General features: G+C 46.9%; 1 protein-coding gene across 1 annotated transcript; it reads right to left on the bottom strand.

Annotated features, from left to right (window-relative positions):
* Positions 1–9,585: 9,585 nt before the first annotated feature.
* Positions 9,586–15,650, bottom strand: COX20 (cytochrome c oxidase assembly factor COX20). The gene is made up of 4 exons (XM_072856503.1): positions 15,363–15,650; positions 13,036–13,150; positions 12,832–12,895; positions 9,586–12,238 (listed from the first exon to the last, which is right to left on the bottom strand). Exons 1-4 carry the CDS (start codon positions 15,393–15,395, stop codon positions 12,097–12,099), a joined length of 354 nt encoding a protein of 117 aa, XP_072712604.1. The 5' UTR covers positions 15,396–15,650; the 3' UTR covers positions 9,586–12,096.
* Positions 15,651–16,425: the final 775 nt, after the last annotated feature.

Here is a 16,425-nt window from a genome sequence, read left to right as displayed (position 1 = left end):
TTTGTTCACATTTACGCTTTTGTAAAGTTGTAGTGGCAATGTTAGCTAATACTTCCCTTGCATTTTAATGCTGTAAGACAGGGGAGAGACATAACCATTGTAAGTCGGACTCGTGTACATGTGAAAACACATGTCACTGCCAGCATCTGGGCATCGGGATTTGCCTGCTGCAGTGTACGGACTAGCAGAGGCTTACCAGCAGCATAGACCTAGAGTTGGTGTAGCGTGCTTGAAACTTTGCTCAAATGTCAGTCGATTTCTAATAGTCTTCAGAAGTAAAGATAAAGTTGTGTTGCTCTTCTAGCCTTTATAGCAAGATGACATTGCATATTGACATTAAACATTAACAGCACCACCTCCTTGTTAATATTGCTTTAAATCATCCCTTTACTTTGAATGAGAAAAATGCAAATTTTCTTTAAAGAAACACTATTTAATGAACTAGAACTGTGGGGAATCTAAACCTGAATCTGTTTTGCTGAAATGGAATTTTCTTTAGACTTGCAGAAAAAGTTTAGTGTAATTAAAGTCCATTTCCTTTCTATTCTCCTCCCAAGAACTAACACTTTGTATGGAGTGCTGATCCTTTGCTTATTTTGGTACTCTATAAAATTACATAGTCTTAAACTGAAATATAAGAGCCTACACTTACTATGTGGTTGTAAAGCTTGTATTTTAATTCAAAAGGCTGGGATGTTTTGTTTTAAATTCTTCAATGTATGGTGTTAAAAAAAAAAAACCTACACGAGAGGAAGTGCTTCAACTGTCTTACACTTGAAAGAGGAGTATTTGTTTCTACTAAAACTACTCCTCTATGGAAAAAGCTGTTTTGATTAAATTCAGCACTATCTGCTGCCTGCGTTCTGAGGTATGGAGTTCAAAAAAGCTTTGCCATCACCACCCCTGAGGCACGTGTAGTTCAGAAGGGTGATGCAGAAGTCGCAGTGCTTCCCCACTATCGCGGCAGAGCAGAGACCACCACTTGCATGAGGCTTTGTGTTCATTCAGCCTGGGTCCACCCCCAAAGGAGAGACGCTCCCTCAGTTCATCTTAGCTCCAGTTATTCCTAGAGAAGGGATTTATTTTGCTGTCTGAAAATGGCTTGTATAGAAAAGCCCTTACCTAGAAAATCACAAATGTTAAAACACTTAAATTTGCAGTTTGTGTTTAATAAAGGCAATAGAAGGCTTAGCTGATGGCCACAGAAATGTGAGGAAAGCACAGCTGTATGTTACCAGAAGGAGAGGGCTGAGCCATCTGTCACATGGAGCTTGTCAGGGCTTGTTTACATGAGGAAAAGTACCTGTAGTACAGCAGCCACGCTGCTGGCAGCGGTGGGGCAGATGCTAGTGACATACAACACGGGGTTTGGGTTCGTGTTTGGGTTGGTTTTTTTCTAATGGAGTAAAAACAGTTTGCTTTTTTCAAACTGAGGGGGTTTTGTCTAATGGAGCACAAACCTGGAGAGCCTTGGAGCTGGTTCGGTAGTAGAAACGTGGCACGTGATGTCTGCGCAGCTATTGGCAGCAGCAGCAGTAACGTGCTGCTGGCGGTACTCTCCTTGCAGCCCTGTCTGCTGAAGCTGCTTACATCTCATCTTACAACAGGTTGTAGCCACCCTGCTTTGCAGATGGGGCCACATGTGCTTAGCTGCAGACCGAAGGCAGGTCTGTGCTGGATATCTCGGGAGGAAGTTGCCACTTAAAAAAACACCCCAGCTGTATTTCTGCCTTTGCTGGAACAGGCACTAGGGTACGCACTGTAAATGGAGGTGCTTCCCTGACGCACCGTGCTATTGGCAAGGGGTCTGCGTCCTGGGCGCTCTGAGAGTAAATGGACTTTGTAAATAGACTCCTACCGGTGGGACATGGGGGCCTGGCTTTGTTCTGGCGTGCCCTATGAGGTCCCTGTCCCCAAACCCCGGCTCTGCTGTCATGAACTGGCCCTTCTGGCACGCTGCACTCTCCTGTGCTGCCTGGGGAGTACTCAGCAATGCTGTCTTGTGCGCGTAGGAGCTCGGTATAAGTGGCACCGGTACACAAGCTCCTTTCAGTGCCTATTGCAGAATAATTCTTGATCAGCAAAGAAACTTTTAGAAATTCTGCCCAATTTTTCTGATGGCAGAATAAATTAAACCCGTGTTCTGGCAATGCCACGTGCAGTCCCTGCCACTTGAATAAAAAAAAAATTCTTCATGGTGAGAGTGACTAGGTTTTTTTTTAAATCACTTGCAACACTCTTGACCAATGTTTTTAATAGAAATAGGTGATGAAGTCATCTTTTAAGATTCAGATGTTTCCTTGCTCATGACCTTTTGGAAAACTAGGCCAGTCCTTTTGAAAGTGCAACCTCAGACTAAGCCACAAGAAATCAAACTAAGTTAGAAAGAGACGTGAGGTACTTCAGTACTGCTGCAGGTGTTTAACTGCCAGGGGTTGGACTCTCCCAAGCAAAGAAGTGTGCACGTACTGTAGTTGTGAACTAGTAAGGTAGGAGTAAGTACGGCTGGAGCCGTCTCAGCCTGAAGCGCTGTGGAGGATGGGGAGAGCTCCAGGATGTCAGAAAAAGCTGCTGAGAGGAAAGCGGAAATTGAGAAGAGCAGCTTTGTGACGCCAGTGTTAACAAACTGGCTGTGGTGAAGCTGGAGCAAGCAGCACCTCTCTCTGTCGTGCACAGTTCGCCTCATCCTAGACAAAGCACCCCGTGTAGGTGGAGGGGGCAAGGAGGCCTCTCTTTCTTTAGTAGCAGATTAGCGATTGGTTTTGTGCAGCTTTTCTCCTTTGCTCGGTGACCGAGGCAGGAGCCGTCCCCTCCAGTGCAGCGGGCCTCTCTAGAGCTAGCCGTTGCAGGGAATTGGCTGAAATCGGGACTTGGCCAGTAATCGATCTGGATGTGGCTCTTGCCTTACTTTGTCCTTCTGCCAGCACTGGGAGCGGCAGGAAGATTCAGCAATGAATCAGTTGCTACGTAAACTCAGCTGTAGCTTTAAAAAGATGCTAAATGCTTAACACATTGTCAACATCAAAAGAGAAAAAACAAAGGCAAATGTAAAAAACCTTGTAATATGATTACTCATGTGGGTGACTTGATATACAAGCGTTACTTTAGAGCAAGTTTTCTCTTCTCTTTTCTGGTTTAGTAGACAATCTCCAATCTGCAGAGTAATTTTGGTCCTAAAAGTTCCTGAAATCAAAACTATGGGTAAGACAGCTCAGCCAATTTTTCCCTCAAACTTTTTCATGCTCAAAAAATTTTTACGACTTGGTAGTCAAGGGCAGATGCAATTTACACTAAACAGTGATTCGGGGATCTGCTGCCTGGTTAGTGCACAAGGAGTGAAAGGGGACTCGTTTTTCTCTGTGTTACTTCTCCCTTAGCTAGGACCAGATGGCTGCTTACTAGGACACCTCTGATAACTGATGTGGCATAAAAACGCAAGTATGTGTTTTCTGGTCTGCGTGTGGCCCTCGTTTTGTCAGGTCAGCCTATGTTAACTCTTCTGCCACTCTGGAGGTTTTCCCTCAAGTTCTAACAAAAACTGGTTTGCCTTAGACATGGGGAGGTCTGTGCTGGCGAGGAGCACCGATGGAGCATGAGTTCTGAAATGGTGCTGATGCCCAAGAGAGTTGTAAAATAAAAAGGCCCAGAATAGTACTGAAGATCTCCCTGGACGTAAATGCATGCTTAAAATACCAGTGACTGTTGACAAACTGAGAGACACCGAAAGGCTCGATTCTCTTCTTTAGTCTCCATGTAACCTATTCAGACGAAGGCTAGAGCTAAGTTCAGGCTCTGCTGAACTTTCAGCTTTGTGGACTGTTGAGCAAGTAGATAAGATAAGCCCTTGTATTATGAAAGGACTTTTGTCTTTGTGGTAAGAAGGTAGTACGAGATGGGGGAGAGGAAATGAGCAAGCCTCACTGGAGGGATTTACTGTAGTATTTTTTTCTGAACGAAATGACACTTGGGCTTTGCTCACATCATGCTGAGGAACAAGATTCGGAAATAGCTGAGCTAGCAGAGGTGGGTCCCCATGCAGCATCGCGTGTGAGTTGCGAGCAGCGGAGCTACGTACCCAAAGCCCGGCAGCTCCGTGTTGTGCACGCTTTGTCTTCTCTGCTTCGTGCTCCTGCTGCTGTCAGAGCACCTGGGGTGCTGCGGGGCCTCCAGCCCAGCCTGGGAGCACGGTGTCCGACGGAATGAATTCTTGAAAGCAAACCGGGACGTTACTGCGTGGGTGGTCCTCTGCACTGCACTGGGCTTTTTCTGCCTCAGGTTTTGCGGATTCTCCATCTCTCAGTAGGTTGCAGAATCGCAGCAATGTTGTTCACAAGGCCTTCTGGAGATGTAGTCCAGCCTCCTGCTCGCAGCAGGACTGGCACTAGTACTCAGGTCAGCTGGAGCTTTGTCTAGCTGAAGCTCAAGAAGCTCAAAAACCTGCAAGGGTGGAAATTACACGACCTCTCTGGGCAACCTATTCCAGTGCTGCACTGCCCTCGTAGTAAAACAGTTTGTCCTGCTGCTGGGTCGGAAGCTCCCAAGCTAGAGTTTGTGGCCATTGCCCCTGCCACATCATCTGCAACTATCAAGAGGCATTTGGCTCCATCCTTGTCACTGTCCTGCAGGTAATATCAGGTGGTTATTAGGTCACCCCACAGCCTGCTCCTCCTTGGGCTAAGTCCAGCTCCTTCCACCGTTTTTCCAGAGGACACGCGCTTGAGCTCCCTGAACACCTTGGGAGCTTTTCACTGGAGCCTCTATGGTTTTTCGACATCCTTGTTGACCAAGAGGCCCAAAGCTGGACAGCAATATTGGACGCGCTGCCTCAGCAGTGTCACGTACTGAGGGAAAAGTACGTCCCTTGATTTGTTGGCGACATACTTCCTGATGGAGCCCAGACTGTGGTTTGCCTTATTTGCAGTGAGAACACTCTTGGCCCACGTTCAACTTGGCGTCCACTGTAGGTCCTATCCTTTTCAGCGGGGCGGCTATTCAGCTAGCTGCTTCCCAGCCTCTAGTGTATGCTCTATTATGCAAGCAGCTACCCTGTAATAATAACAATATTAATTTTTTAAAAAGATCATTTATGAAATTGTTAAATAGTAAGGCAAGCATCTCAAAAAGAAATATTAGACATAAATTACTTGTGCGAGTTAAATGTCTTGTGTATGCCCCCTGTTTGCTCTGAGAGACCTGGGAGAAAGCGGCTGTGATAGCACAGTAAGATCTATTTCAGTACTTACATATCGGAAAACACAACACTTAAACGTCACGAAGTGCATTTGGTTTCCAGACCTAAGACATTCCTTCAGTCATAGCTTTTGTATGAGCTTGCCTGCCCCTTTTTTTACAAAGAGAAGGGAAGTATCTCCTGCGTGGAGCAGGGGCCACCGAGCACCACCACGCCAGCTGCCAGTGCTTGAGCCGACCAGCTGGCTCCCAGACGTGGCTGCGGTAGGAGCCGCTTTCTCTGAAAGAAAGGAGGAGGTGGAAGGAATCGCTGTGATCCAGCGCTCCAGTCCGCAGGGCAGCGCGCTGAGCCCAGCTCTGCTCAGTGTTGAGGAAACTCCATGGTCTGCTCCGCGGTGGAGAAGGTGGAGGCCAGGAGATGCTTCCAAAAAACCAGTGTCTCCCCAGCTGCTGCCGGGCATTCTCAGGAGGGGGCTGCTGCTACTGCTTCGGTAGCCGTGTTGGCACAGCCCGGGGATATTTATGTGCCTCCACGACTTGGCAGCTGGCCAGTCCTTTTTTATTTTTTTCCTTTACGGAAACACCCGCAGAAGGGAAACGAGAGACTCCAGTGGTTTATTTCGGCAGATCCTAGCGCAGAAAACGAAGAGAAGTTTTCAGGCATGAGCTTGCTTTTATAGATCCTTACTGCCTTGAAAGGTGTGTATCCAGCAAGTAACCACGCATAAGTATCCTCCTCTAGTTCCAGAACAAACCAGTGAAAATTACATTGCTGAAGGCAACTGAAAGGCTGGTGGGGGAAGGGAGGGAGTGCATGGGTTCCTCCTTGAACGGTGGCTGCACCTTAAGCGTTCCAATTAGCATGGATCCCACCGGGGGTCACCAGCAGATGGACGGTGTTGCTGATGCATCAGTAACTGAACTCCCCTGAATTTTGTCAGGTTTGCTGCCGCACCAGGGGCGTGCAATTTAATACAGGGCTGTGGTTTGTGGCGTCTCACAGCCGTGCAGCTCTCAGAGCATTCCTGAAGTGCGGGGAGCATGGCTGCACGCGTGTGCCCACGTAAGTGTGTGCGCGGGGACATCCTTCACTCTGCTTGAACTGAGCGTTATTCTGGGGGAGCGGCTTGCTGGCCGTGTGGTAGGTGGCCACTCTGTGGCCCACTTAGATGTCCTCGAGGTGCATCTCAGATGGTCTCGAGAGCACACACGTGGGTGATAGAGGTGTACAAGCCAAAGTATGCTGTCTCCGATAGAAGGATGAATGGATATAGAAAATGGTGAGTAGAAATGGTGAATGGTGACTGGCTTTTGGGATGGAGAGGACCATCGTACTTGTTAGCAGGGCTAAGAAGCCCTCCGCAGTAGCGGTTCAAGGGGACTTTGTGAAGTTTAGGAAGAAAGGGCTGAGCTCCTTTTATCCATCTGGGAATCTGAGCGGGTGGTTACTGAAGAACATGGCACTTGCATACTGTCAGAGCTAAGAAACCGAGTCAAACAAGTTCTGTCATGGCCTCCCAATGCCGCCTCCGGGTGACTCTCGAGGGCTTTAAATGTTGGATGAATGCATTGTAAGCACAGCATGTAATAATCACTGGTAGTTCCAGATTTCTTTGTGGGGCCTGAACAGAGTATCATCCCCTCTATTTTGAGGAACAGGCCGTTGAAAATTTTTTCCTCTATATTTGCTCTATGAAGGACTCCTGCAACAGCCATTTGTGATCATGCATCTGCCCAATAATAACTCAGCTACTGGCTTTACATCTTCAGCGATGTTGCTACTACCTCATCCAAGGCCTGAATGTTTCCTGGCAGGGCAGGGGATGTTAGCTTCCCTTTCATTGCTTAAGTAAGTAACGCATCCTAAATGTTCTGTTGGCAGGAATTGTGGGCACTCTGGCTGCGAATTTGCTCAGAAGCAGCAGCCATGGGCAAATGGGCTGGGTGGACCGCTCATCCCATTTCTGCAGCATCTGTGCAAAGCATCACAGTGATGAGGTGGTGGAGAAAGATCTCTCACTGGGTTTGGCCACCTGGCAAGGTAAAGGTGGTAGGAACTCTTGACCTGGATGATGGAAAGCATGAAGCATCAGCCAGAGTTGTAAAGCTTGTAGGTGAACTCTGAAAGCCTGTCATGCATGTGTATGTGCGCTTGAAGGCCAAGATGTCTCACGGATAAATGCACACCGGCATCGCCAGAGCTGATCACAAGCCATTTGCCATCAATAGGAGAGATGAGGATCCGTTGTCCGGGGGGAGACGCCACGTTGGCTGAGAGCGAATCTGCTGCTCTTTGTAACAGAATTTGACAAAGTAAACAAGGAGTTTAAAAAATAAGCAAAGCATGTGTTTCATTCTCTTCAGAGCGTGAAGAGAGAGAGGGGGAATCTTTGGTTCCATTAAATAGATCACCACAATATACAGGCTGGGTATTTTTGGAGCTGTGGCCAGCCTGAAGAGAACGAGCCCTGCAGCGGCAATTGTCTGCTCCCACGGTACATTCTATGGGCTGCCAGTGGGCTCCTGGCACGCTCAGGAAAGTTGAGAGCTGTGACGCAGCCTTGCTCATGACGGATGACAGAAGCCGGAAGGATTAAAACACGCTCCTCAGAACGAACTGCTCCTCAGCTTTAAAACAGGGATGCTGTGACCTCCTCCCGCCGGATCAGGCAGACCCGCTGCTGGATGGCTCTCAGGCAAACTGCGAGCCCATGCGGAAAAAAACAGAGAGCTCATGAAAACATGGGGGCCTACAAACAAGTCTTAGGGTTTTGGTAGCCATGAATAAAGGCCTGTGTTATACTCACGCTGTCTCATCCAAGGCTTTACCTTCTCTTCTCGTCTGTTCATCAGCCTGCTCCCCCGCCCCCGTCTGAGGGTTTAACAGCCATACTTGCTTAGTGTAATATTTTCATTTTAAGCGTAAGAAGGATGTATGTTCCAAGGCCTTGAGTCACATTAACGAAAACTCAGCTCCACTTCTGACATTTAATTAGTTCTTAGTTCTTCAAATTAAAAAAACCCCACCATCAAAAGATCCTCCTCTTGATCATATGGACATACTATAAATTCTTTGTTCTGATCAGTTTTTCAAGGCAGTAACATATTTGTTTCAAACCGTAAATGGAGCAAACCAAACAACTTTCCCTGGTAACCACTGAGCTCTTGAGCTAAAAGCCTGGATAGAGGAATGAGAGAAGTATGGGAATTAGTCTACTAAGCTGGAGAAAATCTTTCACTTGGGAGCTCATTACGACCAAGTTCACACAGTACTTCACTGTTACCTGGGTTGCTTACACCAGAAATAACAAATGTACTTCCCCCCCCTAAAAAATCACTCTGCCAAAAGCCAGACTCATTTGTTAATGACAAGAGGTGACCTTTCCTTCGCAGCACTCGAGGACTTGGAGGGGGTGGTGGTGACACACAAAATAGCCTGGAAGCCTGCAGAACGCGGTGAGAAGGCAACGCCGACAACGTCTCCCAAAAACCTCTGCTTGGGTAAAGGCGCGAACGACGAGTCTAGGATGACAGCTGTAATTGCCTCTGCTGTCAACTTCAAAACAGTTCTCGGGTTTTGAGCCTGTCGCAGTTGTGGATGGCTGAAGCATTACAACTGCTTCAGTGAAAGGCACCGAAGAGCAGAGGCCATCCGGTCACACACGCCTCTGATAACGGAGCTGGCAATGAACCTCAGGTTGCCGCGTTTCTGCCTGTGGCCTTGACAGTGACTTTCCTTCCTGAAAGGCTTGGAGGGCGCGCGCCCTTGCGCAGTGGGCGCTGGCCGCTGTCGGGAGCCCCGAGGGTGGGGGGGGGCTGGCCAACACCTTTTCCCAAGAGTGTCGCTGCTGCGGGGAGCGGGAAGAGCAAGGTGCGGAGGAGCGAACGGGGCCGTAAACCCATCTGTTTATTTTGGCGGTGGTTTAGATTGCTTTAAGGGAGGATTTTACTAACTTCAGGGATAAAAACTAAGCGTGCTTGGCAGTCACCTTTTAGTGACCAAGTAACATAACTGTCGGTCAAATAAACAAGATTTTAGCAACTTCATAGCTCAAAGTTGCTATACTTCATTCTCTCCTTTTAAGGCTCATTCAGAGCGCTGCAAACCAAACAGCTTCAAAATTACTCTTTCTCTTCCTTTCTAGTAACTGTCCAGTATGTCTTAGTTTGAGGAATGTTTTGAACCTCGATAAAGCAAGAACTATCACATCTGTCATTAGCAGCAATACTTAAAATAAAGATACCAAGTCCAAGAATAAAACACAGACGCGCGCTATGTGTTTCCAACAATGACTTAGATTAAACAAATTAGCATTAATACGGATGCAGCGCACTAGTTTAAAAAATAGTTAGGAAATTGTTTTCAAATGTTAAAACTACTTCTATTCAGTTACTACAATTTTTATTTTCTTGTGAATGTATGCTAATTTATGACAACTAATACCTTCGAGGTTTTGGGGTTTTGTCCTGTCCCTCGCCCTTTCAACAGGGGTTTGTAACCCATCATCACTTCCACTGCACTTTCCATAGCTGGTGCAGGAGCTGCTGTAGCCGGCGCTTGGAAGCTTGCAGCTTCTTCCCCTGCGTGGTTTCACCATGAGCATTCTTCCCTCTGCTATTGCAGACCCTCCCCTCTCACACCAACTGAGTCCTGCTCACAGCTTCCTTGTCTTATTCCCCACGCCCCTTCAGCAAAGGCTCTGACTTTAGGTTAGCTCAATTCCACCTCAACTTTTACTAGATAATGAAACTCAAACGCATCGGCCAGCCTGCCCGCGTATTGCCTCTTTCCCCCATTTTCTGTTAACGTCTGGCATACTCATTTTACATTTTGCACAGTGAGGCAGAAGTATTAGATCGGTTATCTACGCAATGCAGATACATCTAGAATTGCATAGTTATTGGCCAGAATTGCTGATACTGTAGTTAAGCACTATTGAGCTAATATCCTTAAATGCAGGAGCTTAAACCAACACCAGTTAACACCAGAGAGGATCTAAGCTGCAGTTTTTCCCAGATTTTTTAATTTACACAGTATAGTGATGCTTCTGCTTTTTTCTCACGCAGTCACAGTACTTGCGCATTTTGAAGGATGCCGTTAGGCGCACGCTAACTTCTTTCCTATCAGTACAAAACAGCACTCTCTTCTTTCTCTACAACTGCTCTTTGCCAAAGAGTAAATTTTCATCTGCGTGCTTTTGTTTCCTAACTCCCCAGCTGAACTATGACCTCGCAGCCAAAAGCCCCCCTGCTTAGGCTGCAGTTCCTTTTCTTATGTCAGATGGGAAAGAACTCAACCATGTATTAAAACAGGAGCTTGCTAAGTCCTTGCTCATGGCTCACTCAGTTTCCCAGCTGCTGCTCCAAGGGCTTTCTGAGGCAACACCTCCTACCCCATCCAAAGGGAAGGAGCCTCCCTCTCCCTCAGCACAGAACCAAGGGGAAACATTCTTCTTCTCTGGATTAGAGTTAGCTACCAGTTAACTTCTGAGTTTAGATCTTGCAGTGAGGACAGAAAGTGTTTCATTACACCAACCCAAGTCTTCTGGAGACTTTATATAAAACTACTGAACTGAATGTCCTCCATAGATTTATCTTTATTGTCTCCTCCAGAAGAAACAGGAGGAATAGAGGAAGAAAAGGAAACACAGTATACGGGTTTGTTTTCGTCTTGTAAGAGGCTAATCCACAGAGGGTAAGAGTTTAATTATCTTAGTGTAAACACCACATTTGTTTAGTGCTTTCATGTATATTTCCAAATTAAATAAGTAGAGCAATGCTGCTGTTTACATCTGGATTCCCAAACCTCCCTCCACCTACTTGAGTTAACAACAGATCGCAAACTCCCTCAGACTAAGTATAGGGTAGGGGGAAAGGACTGGTTTTGCTCAGTGAATGCCTTCAGACCAAAAAGTGCTTACAGCGTAGTATACTAGAGATCATTTTGTGAAAAAAGTAAGTACATTGTGTCACTGGTGTAGACAGAAGCAAGCAAGGAATATTATGCCATCAGTCATCTTTCTACCAATATGCAATTAGATCTAACACCATATTTCCAAAGAAGATGGTTTCCTTGAAATTATATAGTGATATTTCTTTTAACTGAAAATGTACAGTGAAATATACAAGTAGAACATGCCTTTAAAAAACCCCACAAACTACTGACCATTGCTACTTACAAATAATGTAAATTATTATTCCACCAATTGTAAGGAAATGTCTTAAACAGAAGAGCAAGATTTTTAATCAAGTAAGAAGATTAGTTACTTATATAGCTTAGACTGCTTCTGAGGTGTGATTTTATTCTTAGTTTTGCACAGAACAAAGATGGAAATCCTTCAGCTTCACAGTGTATATGAATTATCTGAAGTTATTCTGCAGCTGAAATCTTGCAAAAGCTACTGATATCACCCACCTGGCACCAGCAAAGCCTTCACCTACTGTCTAAATATTCCTGTTTTACAAACAGCACAATTAACAGTAGCACTGAAGGATACATTTACTCGGAGAACAGCTGATGAAACTATTTTCCTGTATTTAAATGAGATGTCATTACAACTTTGCTAAAACAAACCACTCTGTTTATAATGGAAGTTAAAGCAGTCCCAAAACACTGTCATTAATCCTCCGAGACCCTGTAACAGAACACATCAGTTCCCAGATGTTTAACAGGAGGTCATTCCTAACTGTGTACATAGTCATATACATACATACATACATATATGAAACAAAGGAAGGCTTGTATACTGACTTAACAGATTCGCTGTGATTTTCTTGCTCGGATTTGCTAGGAAAACCAGCATGATTTATCAGTTCTAGGCACCTCACACATTCACAGGGAAGGCTGCCATTTTTGGACCACCTTCTCCCAAAGCTGTATTAGACCACAGATTCCTCTACAGCAGACTATGAATCGCTTCTTTCATTGCCAGTTTGTTTTCTTTCTGGATCAAGAGAACTGCCTTCAAATAAAATTTTGTTTCTCATTCCTTCTTTAAGCATTCTTTGCCGGATCCTGTGTTGGGCCAAATTGTACCTGCAGTAAAACCTAGAGGAGGGGATGAAAAGAAAACTTGATTCCCTGCTTTATATGAGTGATAGTATCAAATCAGTGTTGTTCAGCCAGTTGAACAGTTGAAACCACATATAATAATGCTAGTAAAATTCATTTATTAAATGATGCATAATGAAAATACTAGGGCAACTGCTATTTCTTTAAGGCAAACATTATGCAGCCACTGAGGAGCAGGATATACAAGTCCAATGGAAAATGCTAATTTCTATAATTTGGATCTTAATTTCATGACCATTTAGTATGCTGTCTTTATAATTAGGACAGAAGGATGGCATATGTGAAGGAAAAAAGAAAGAATTAAGAAGGACGGAAATAAGTGGGTGGTTTGATCTCTTAGGATTCAAGAAACAATAGCAATTTTTTTTAAAAAAGTATTAACATAAAAATTCAAAGGCATTGAACTCTTTTCCTTTTAAAAAAGAAGTGTTTCGGAGAGAAGGAAGAGGACACTTTGCTAGGCAAGTTTTTTATGGAGTTTCAAAAACAGTGTGGAAGGTCACATGGGGATCACGTTGTACAAAGCAGCCAACATAGGCCTGTCAAAATTCAAGAAGCGTTTTACATACCAGTATCCTAACATTGTGCAAATAAAGCCACCAACTGCAAAGTCACAAGATCTTCTAACTCTACCTGAAAGAAAAACAAAAATCCTCAAAAAATTAGAGGAAAACCTTGGATGACTTCCCATTATTAATAAAACCTAACAGCAAATAGGAATTAATTTTCCCTTGCAAATAAATATATAAACCCCAGAAGGAATAAATACTTACTAGTTGCTAAAAAATGTCCAAGACCCACAACTAAAGATCCCAGGGAGCCATAGAGCACTGATTCTCGTGCACATGGGACACTTTTAACATCAAGAAATCCTAGGAGTTTAAAGGACTGTAAGAAAAAAACACACCATAAATTTAAAAAATTACTTTTGTAGAAGTCTATAATACCAACTCCATTGTAAAACTGACTTGTTATCTTAGTAGTCAAAAATAAACACTTGAGGATTTCCTACTTCCAGGGTTATATCTGAGCAAAAGTGAACATGCACAGCTGTATCAGGAATGGTTTCGGAAGAGTTAACTATTGATACAGGTGACAACATTTTGTACAAACCTGTTGATCCACCCTTTCTATTGAATATTATAAAATAACTATTTCATTTTTTCCTTTACATTCCCCAAAAAGGGAAGGGAGAAAACCCTTAAGAATCCAGGATCTTTATTCAAAACCAACATACATCACAGCAAACAGGTACGGTTACAATCAATTATGCAGTTAGTTATGCCATGTAATTTTAATACCTGAAAAGGCAAATGTGCTAAAAAAAAAAAAAAAAAGAGTGAAATTACTGGAGAATGGGCACGTAGTAGAGAACCTTATACTGAACATTGAATAAAAACATTTAGAAACCAGTAATTTTTAACCTAATCCTATTAGGTTAAATAGGGGCTGTGCACAGAAATTCTTCTATATACAACATGTAAGTTTTTAAATGAACCTACTGGTAAAAATTATCCAAATTATTTCATACTCTGCCTCATATTTATAACCTACTCCAGCTTATATCTATCAGTTTTGTATTTAATTTTCAAGTGGCATTCATAAACCCAACTGTGAACTGACAAATATGTTTTTAATTTCAGAGATGCCTACACTGGCTTCTGCATAACCCAAGTCTTCTAACTTGAATACAACTCGTATTTCCCACCTGGCAAATATCCTTGCAAAGGCATGTTAGCACCACAAGCAGGAGTAAGAAACTAGACACAAAAAGGCCTCCAGATGACATGGGTCAGGGTTAAGGTGGCTGCACCATGGTAACATCTGCACATCTTTGTGCTATTAATTCTTTTGTGCTATTAATCCCTAAGATAGTGTGAGACTTTGCCTTCATTCTGTTGTGTTTAAATCCTTAGACCATTAAATATCACATGTGCAACTGTACCAACTGAAATCTTGCAAGATGGTTTTTAAAGGGTTTTAATTTTTTGTGCAGCTATTCTACTTGCACAAAGTAGACGTTGAAGATGCGAGTGCTACAGTCAACTATTTGTGGAGGGCTGACAACTCCGTGAGACAAGTCATTGTGAAACATGTCTGACTGTGGCAATAAGGATGGCAAGCATCTGACAACAGCTGGATTTGTATGCAAGTATGGAAATCCCCATCAATAATTTTATCTGCATTCCCTATGGACGACCATCAGCTGTTTCCACACAATCCTTGTGTACACGAAAAGGATTTGGTCTGTATCAGTCTAGTCTCCTAATGAGTAATTTCAAGTACTCTCCTAAGGAAGAAGTCACTTGATATGTTGCTGTTGTTGGCTAAGAAGGTATTCCTGCTACATCCATGCAGCATGATGCATCCTTTTAAAATAGTATTTCACCTGTTGCTATGCTTGAAATCACTTGTTACGACTCTAACCATTTCTAGCTACTGGCGCTATGAAGGCTTAAGTGTCACGACAGCGTTTCACTCTCAAAGAAAAAGACCCGTAGGGGGGTCCGTGGAAAAACGAACACAAAAACCCCACCACACCCGCTTGGCCGCACAGAGCCTCAGTTCTGCCATCGGTTTCCATGTACCGTTCCCCAATTATTCCCTCTGGAGCAAAACCGGCGGGGGTTCACAAGTGGTTTGCGATAACCCCTCGTGTCCCCAGCACAGGGCTCCCCCTCTGCTTTGGCGGGCACTGACGCGCGTGGGCGCGGGGAGCCGGGCGGCGGCACAGCTCCTCCTCATCCTCCTCCTCCTCCCAGGGCCCGGCTGCGCTTCAGCGGGGCGGGCGGTGAAACGTTAAAACGCGTGAGAGGCTCCACGCACCGCCGGCCCCCTGCGCCTGTGGGGACTACAGACCCGGCCCGGCCCTGCCGCCCACCGGGGACGCCGCTCCGGGGGCCTCCCCGCCGCCCACAGCGCGAAGCCAGGCGAGGCGAGGCGGGACCGGACCGTACGGGCCCGGCTCCCTCAGCCGCCCGCCTCAAGCCGGGGGAGGAGGGGGGGCAGCGCCCCGCGCGCTCCGGTGAGGGGGCGGGCTGCGGCCGCGCGCGCGGGGCGGGAAGGGAAGGGGCCCTCGCCGCCCCCCATCCTCCATTACCTTCCTCGGCTCAGAGTCGCCCTCGCCCGCCATGATGTGACAGCGCCTGCCGCGGCCCGCGCCCCTCCCCCGCCACGCACCAGCGAGGCCGGACTACGGCCGCGTAGAGAAGGCACGAGGAGGGGCCGCTCTATCCGCCCCGGCCCGCCCCATCTCTATGGTGCCCGCGGGGGGCGGGGGCGGGCGAGCGCGCCGGCGCCATTTTAGGTCTAGCGCTGAGATTCCAGCAAAATCCTTTGTTCAGTGAAATGGGTCACGGAGCAGGGCGCGCGCACGCACGCACGCACGCACGCGCGGGGGGGAGGGGGGAGCGCGGCGCTGGCGCTCAGCCCGCCCCGCCCCCCCCGCTCCAGGCGCGCGCCTCCGCCGGGCGCGGGCGGCGGCAGTGGTGGCGCGGTGCCCGGGGATCGCGGTGCCCCGGGTCCCCCGCGGTGCGCGGGGGGGGCCCAGCCGGAGCGGCCGCCTGGGGCTCGCCGCCGGCCGCGGCAGTGCTTGCGGCAGCGCCCTGAGGGCCCCGCGCCCTGCAGGCTGTGGGGCAGGGCAGGCCGGCCCCTCCCTGCCGGTGCCGCCCGCTTCCCGCCGCCGCTCCGCCGGGGTCTTCCGTTTGCTGTTGCGGGAGGGGCGGTTCTGGTCGGCGCCATGTCGCTCGTGTCCTCGGCCCCCTGTGCATGGGGAGAGCGACACGGCTCCTCCGTGTGCCTCCCTGTTGCTTTCGGGGTCGCGGCGCTCCTTGTCACGGCGTTGGGCGCGGGTTTAAAGACGGCTGGCGGCTCAGTGGTGTACCATAAATCCTCGAAGAGAGGCCCGGCCTCAGTGTCGCGGCCTGATGGCCTAGGCCTCGGCCTGTCTGAGCTGAGTTATTAAAAGCTAAAAGAGTAATAACAGGACTAGGAGACGTAAACACGCTCAGTGAGTAGCACCTAGTGGGAGAAGGAGGTTATGGGAGCCTGTGTAGGTAGCCTGAACAACACCGACAGCACGGATGAGGAGAGGTTATTTTCAGTGTCCACAGGATACAACCCAGGGCACTGGCATGGGATGGGGAAAAGATGATGTGCAACTG

This window comes from Ciconia boyciana, chromosome 3 (genome assembly GCF_034638445.1).
Source record: "Ciconia boyciana chromosome 3, ASM3463844v1, whole genome shotgun sequence".
NCBI classification, from domain to species: Eukaryota; Metazoa; Chordata; class Aves; order Ciconiiformes; family Ciconiidae; genus Ciconia; species Ciconia boyciana.
Note: the sequence above shows the minus strand (reverse complement) of the source record. Positions and strands in the feature narration are given on the sequence as shown.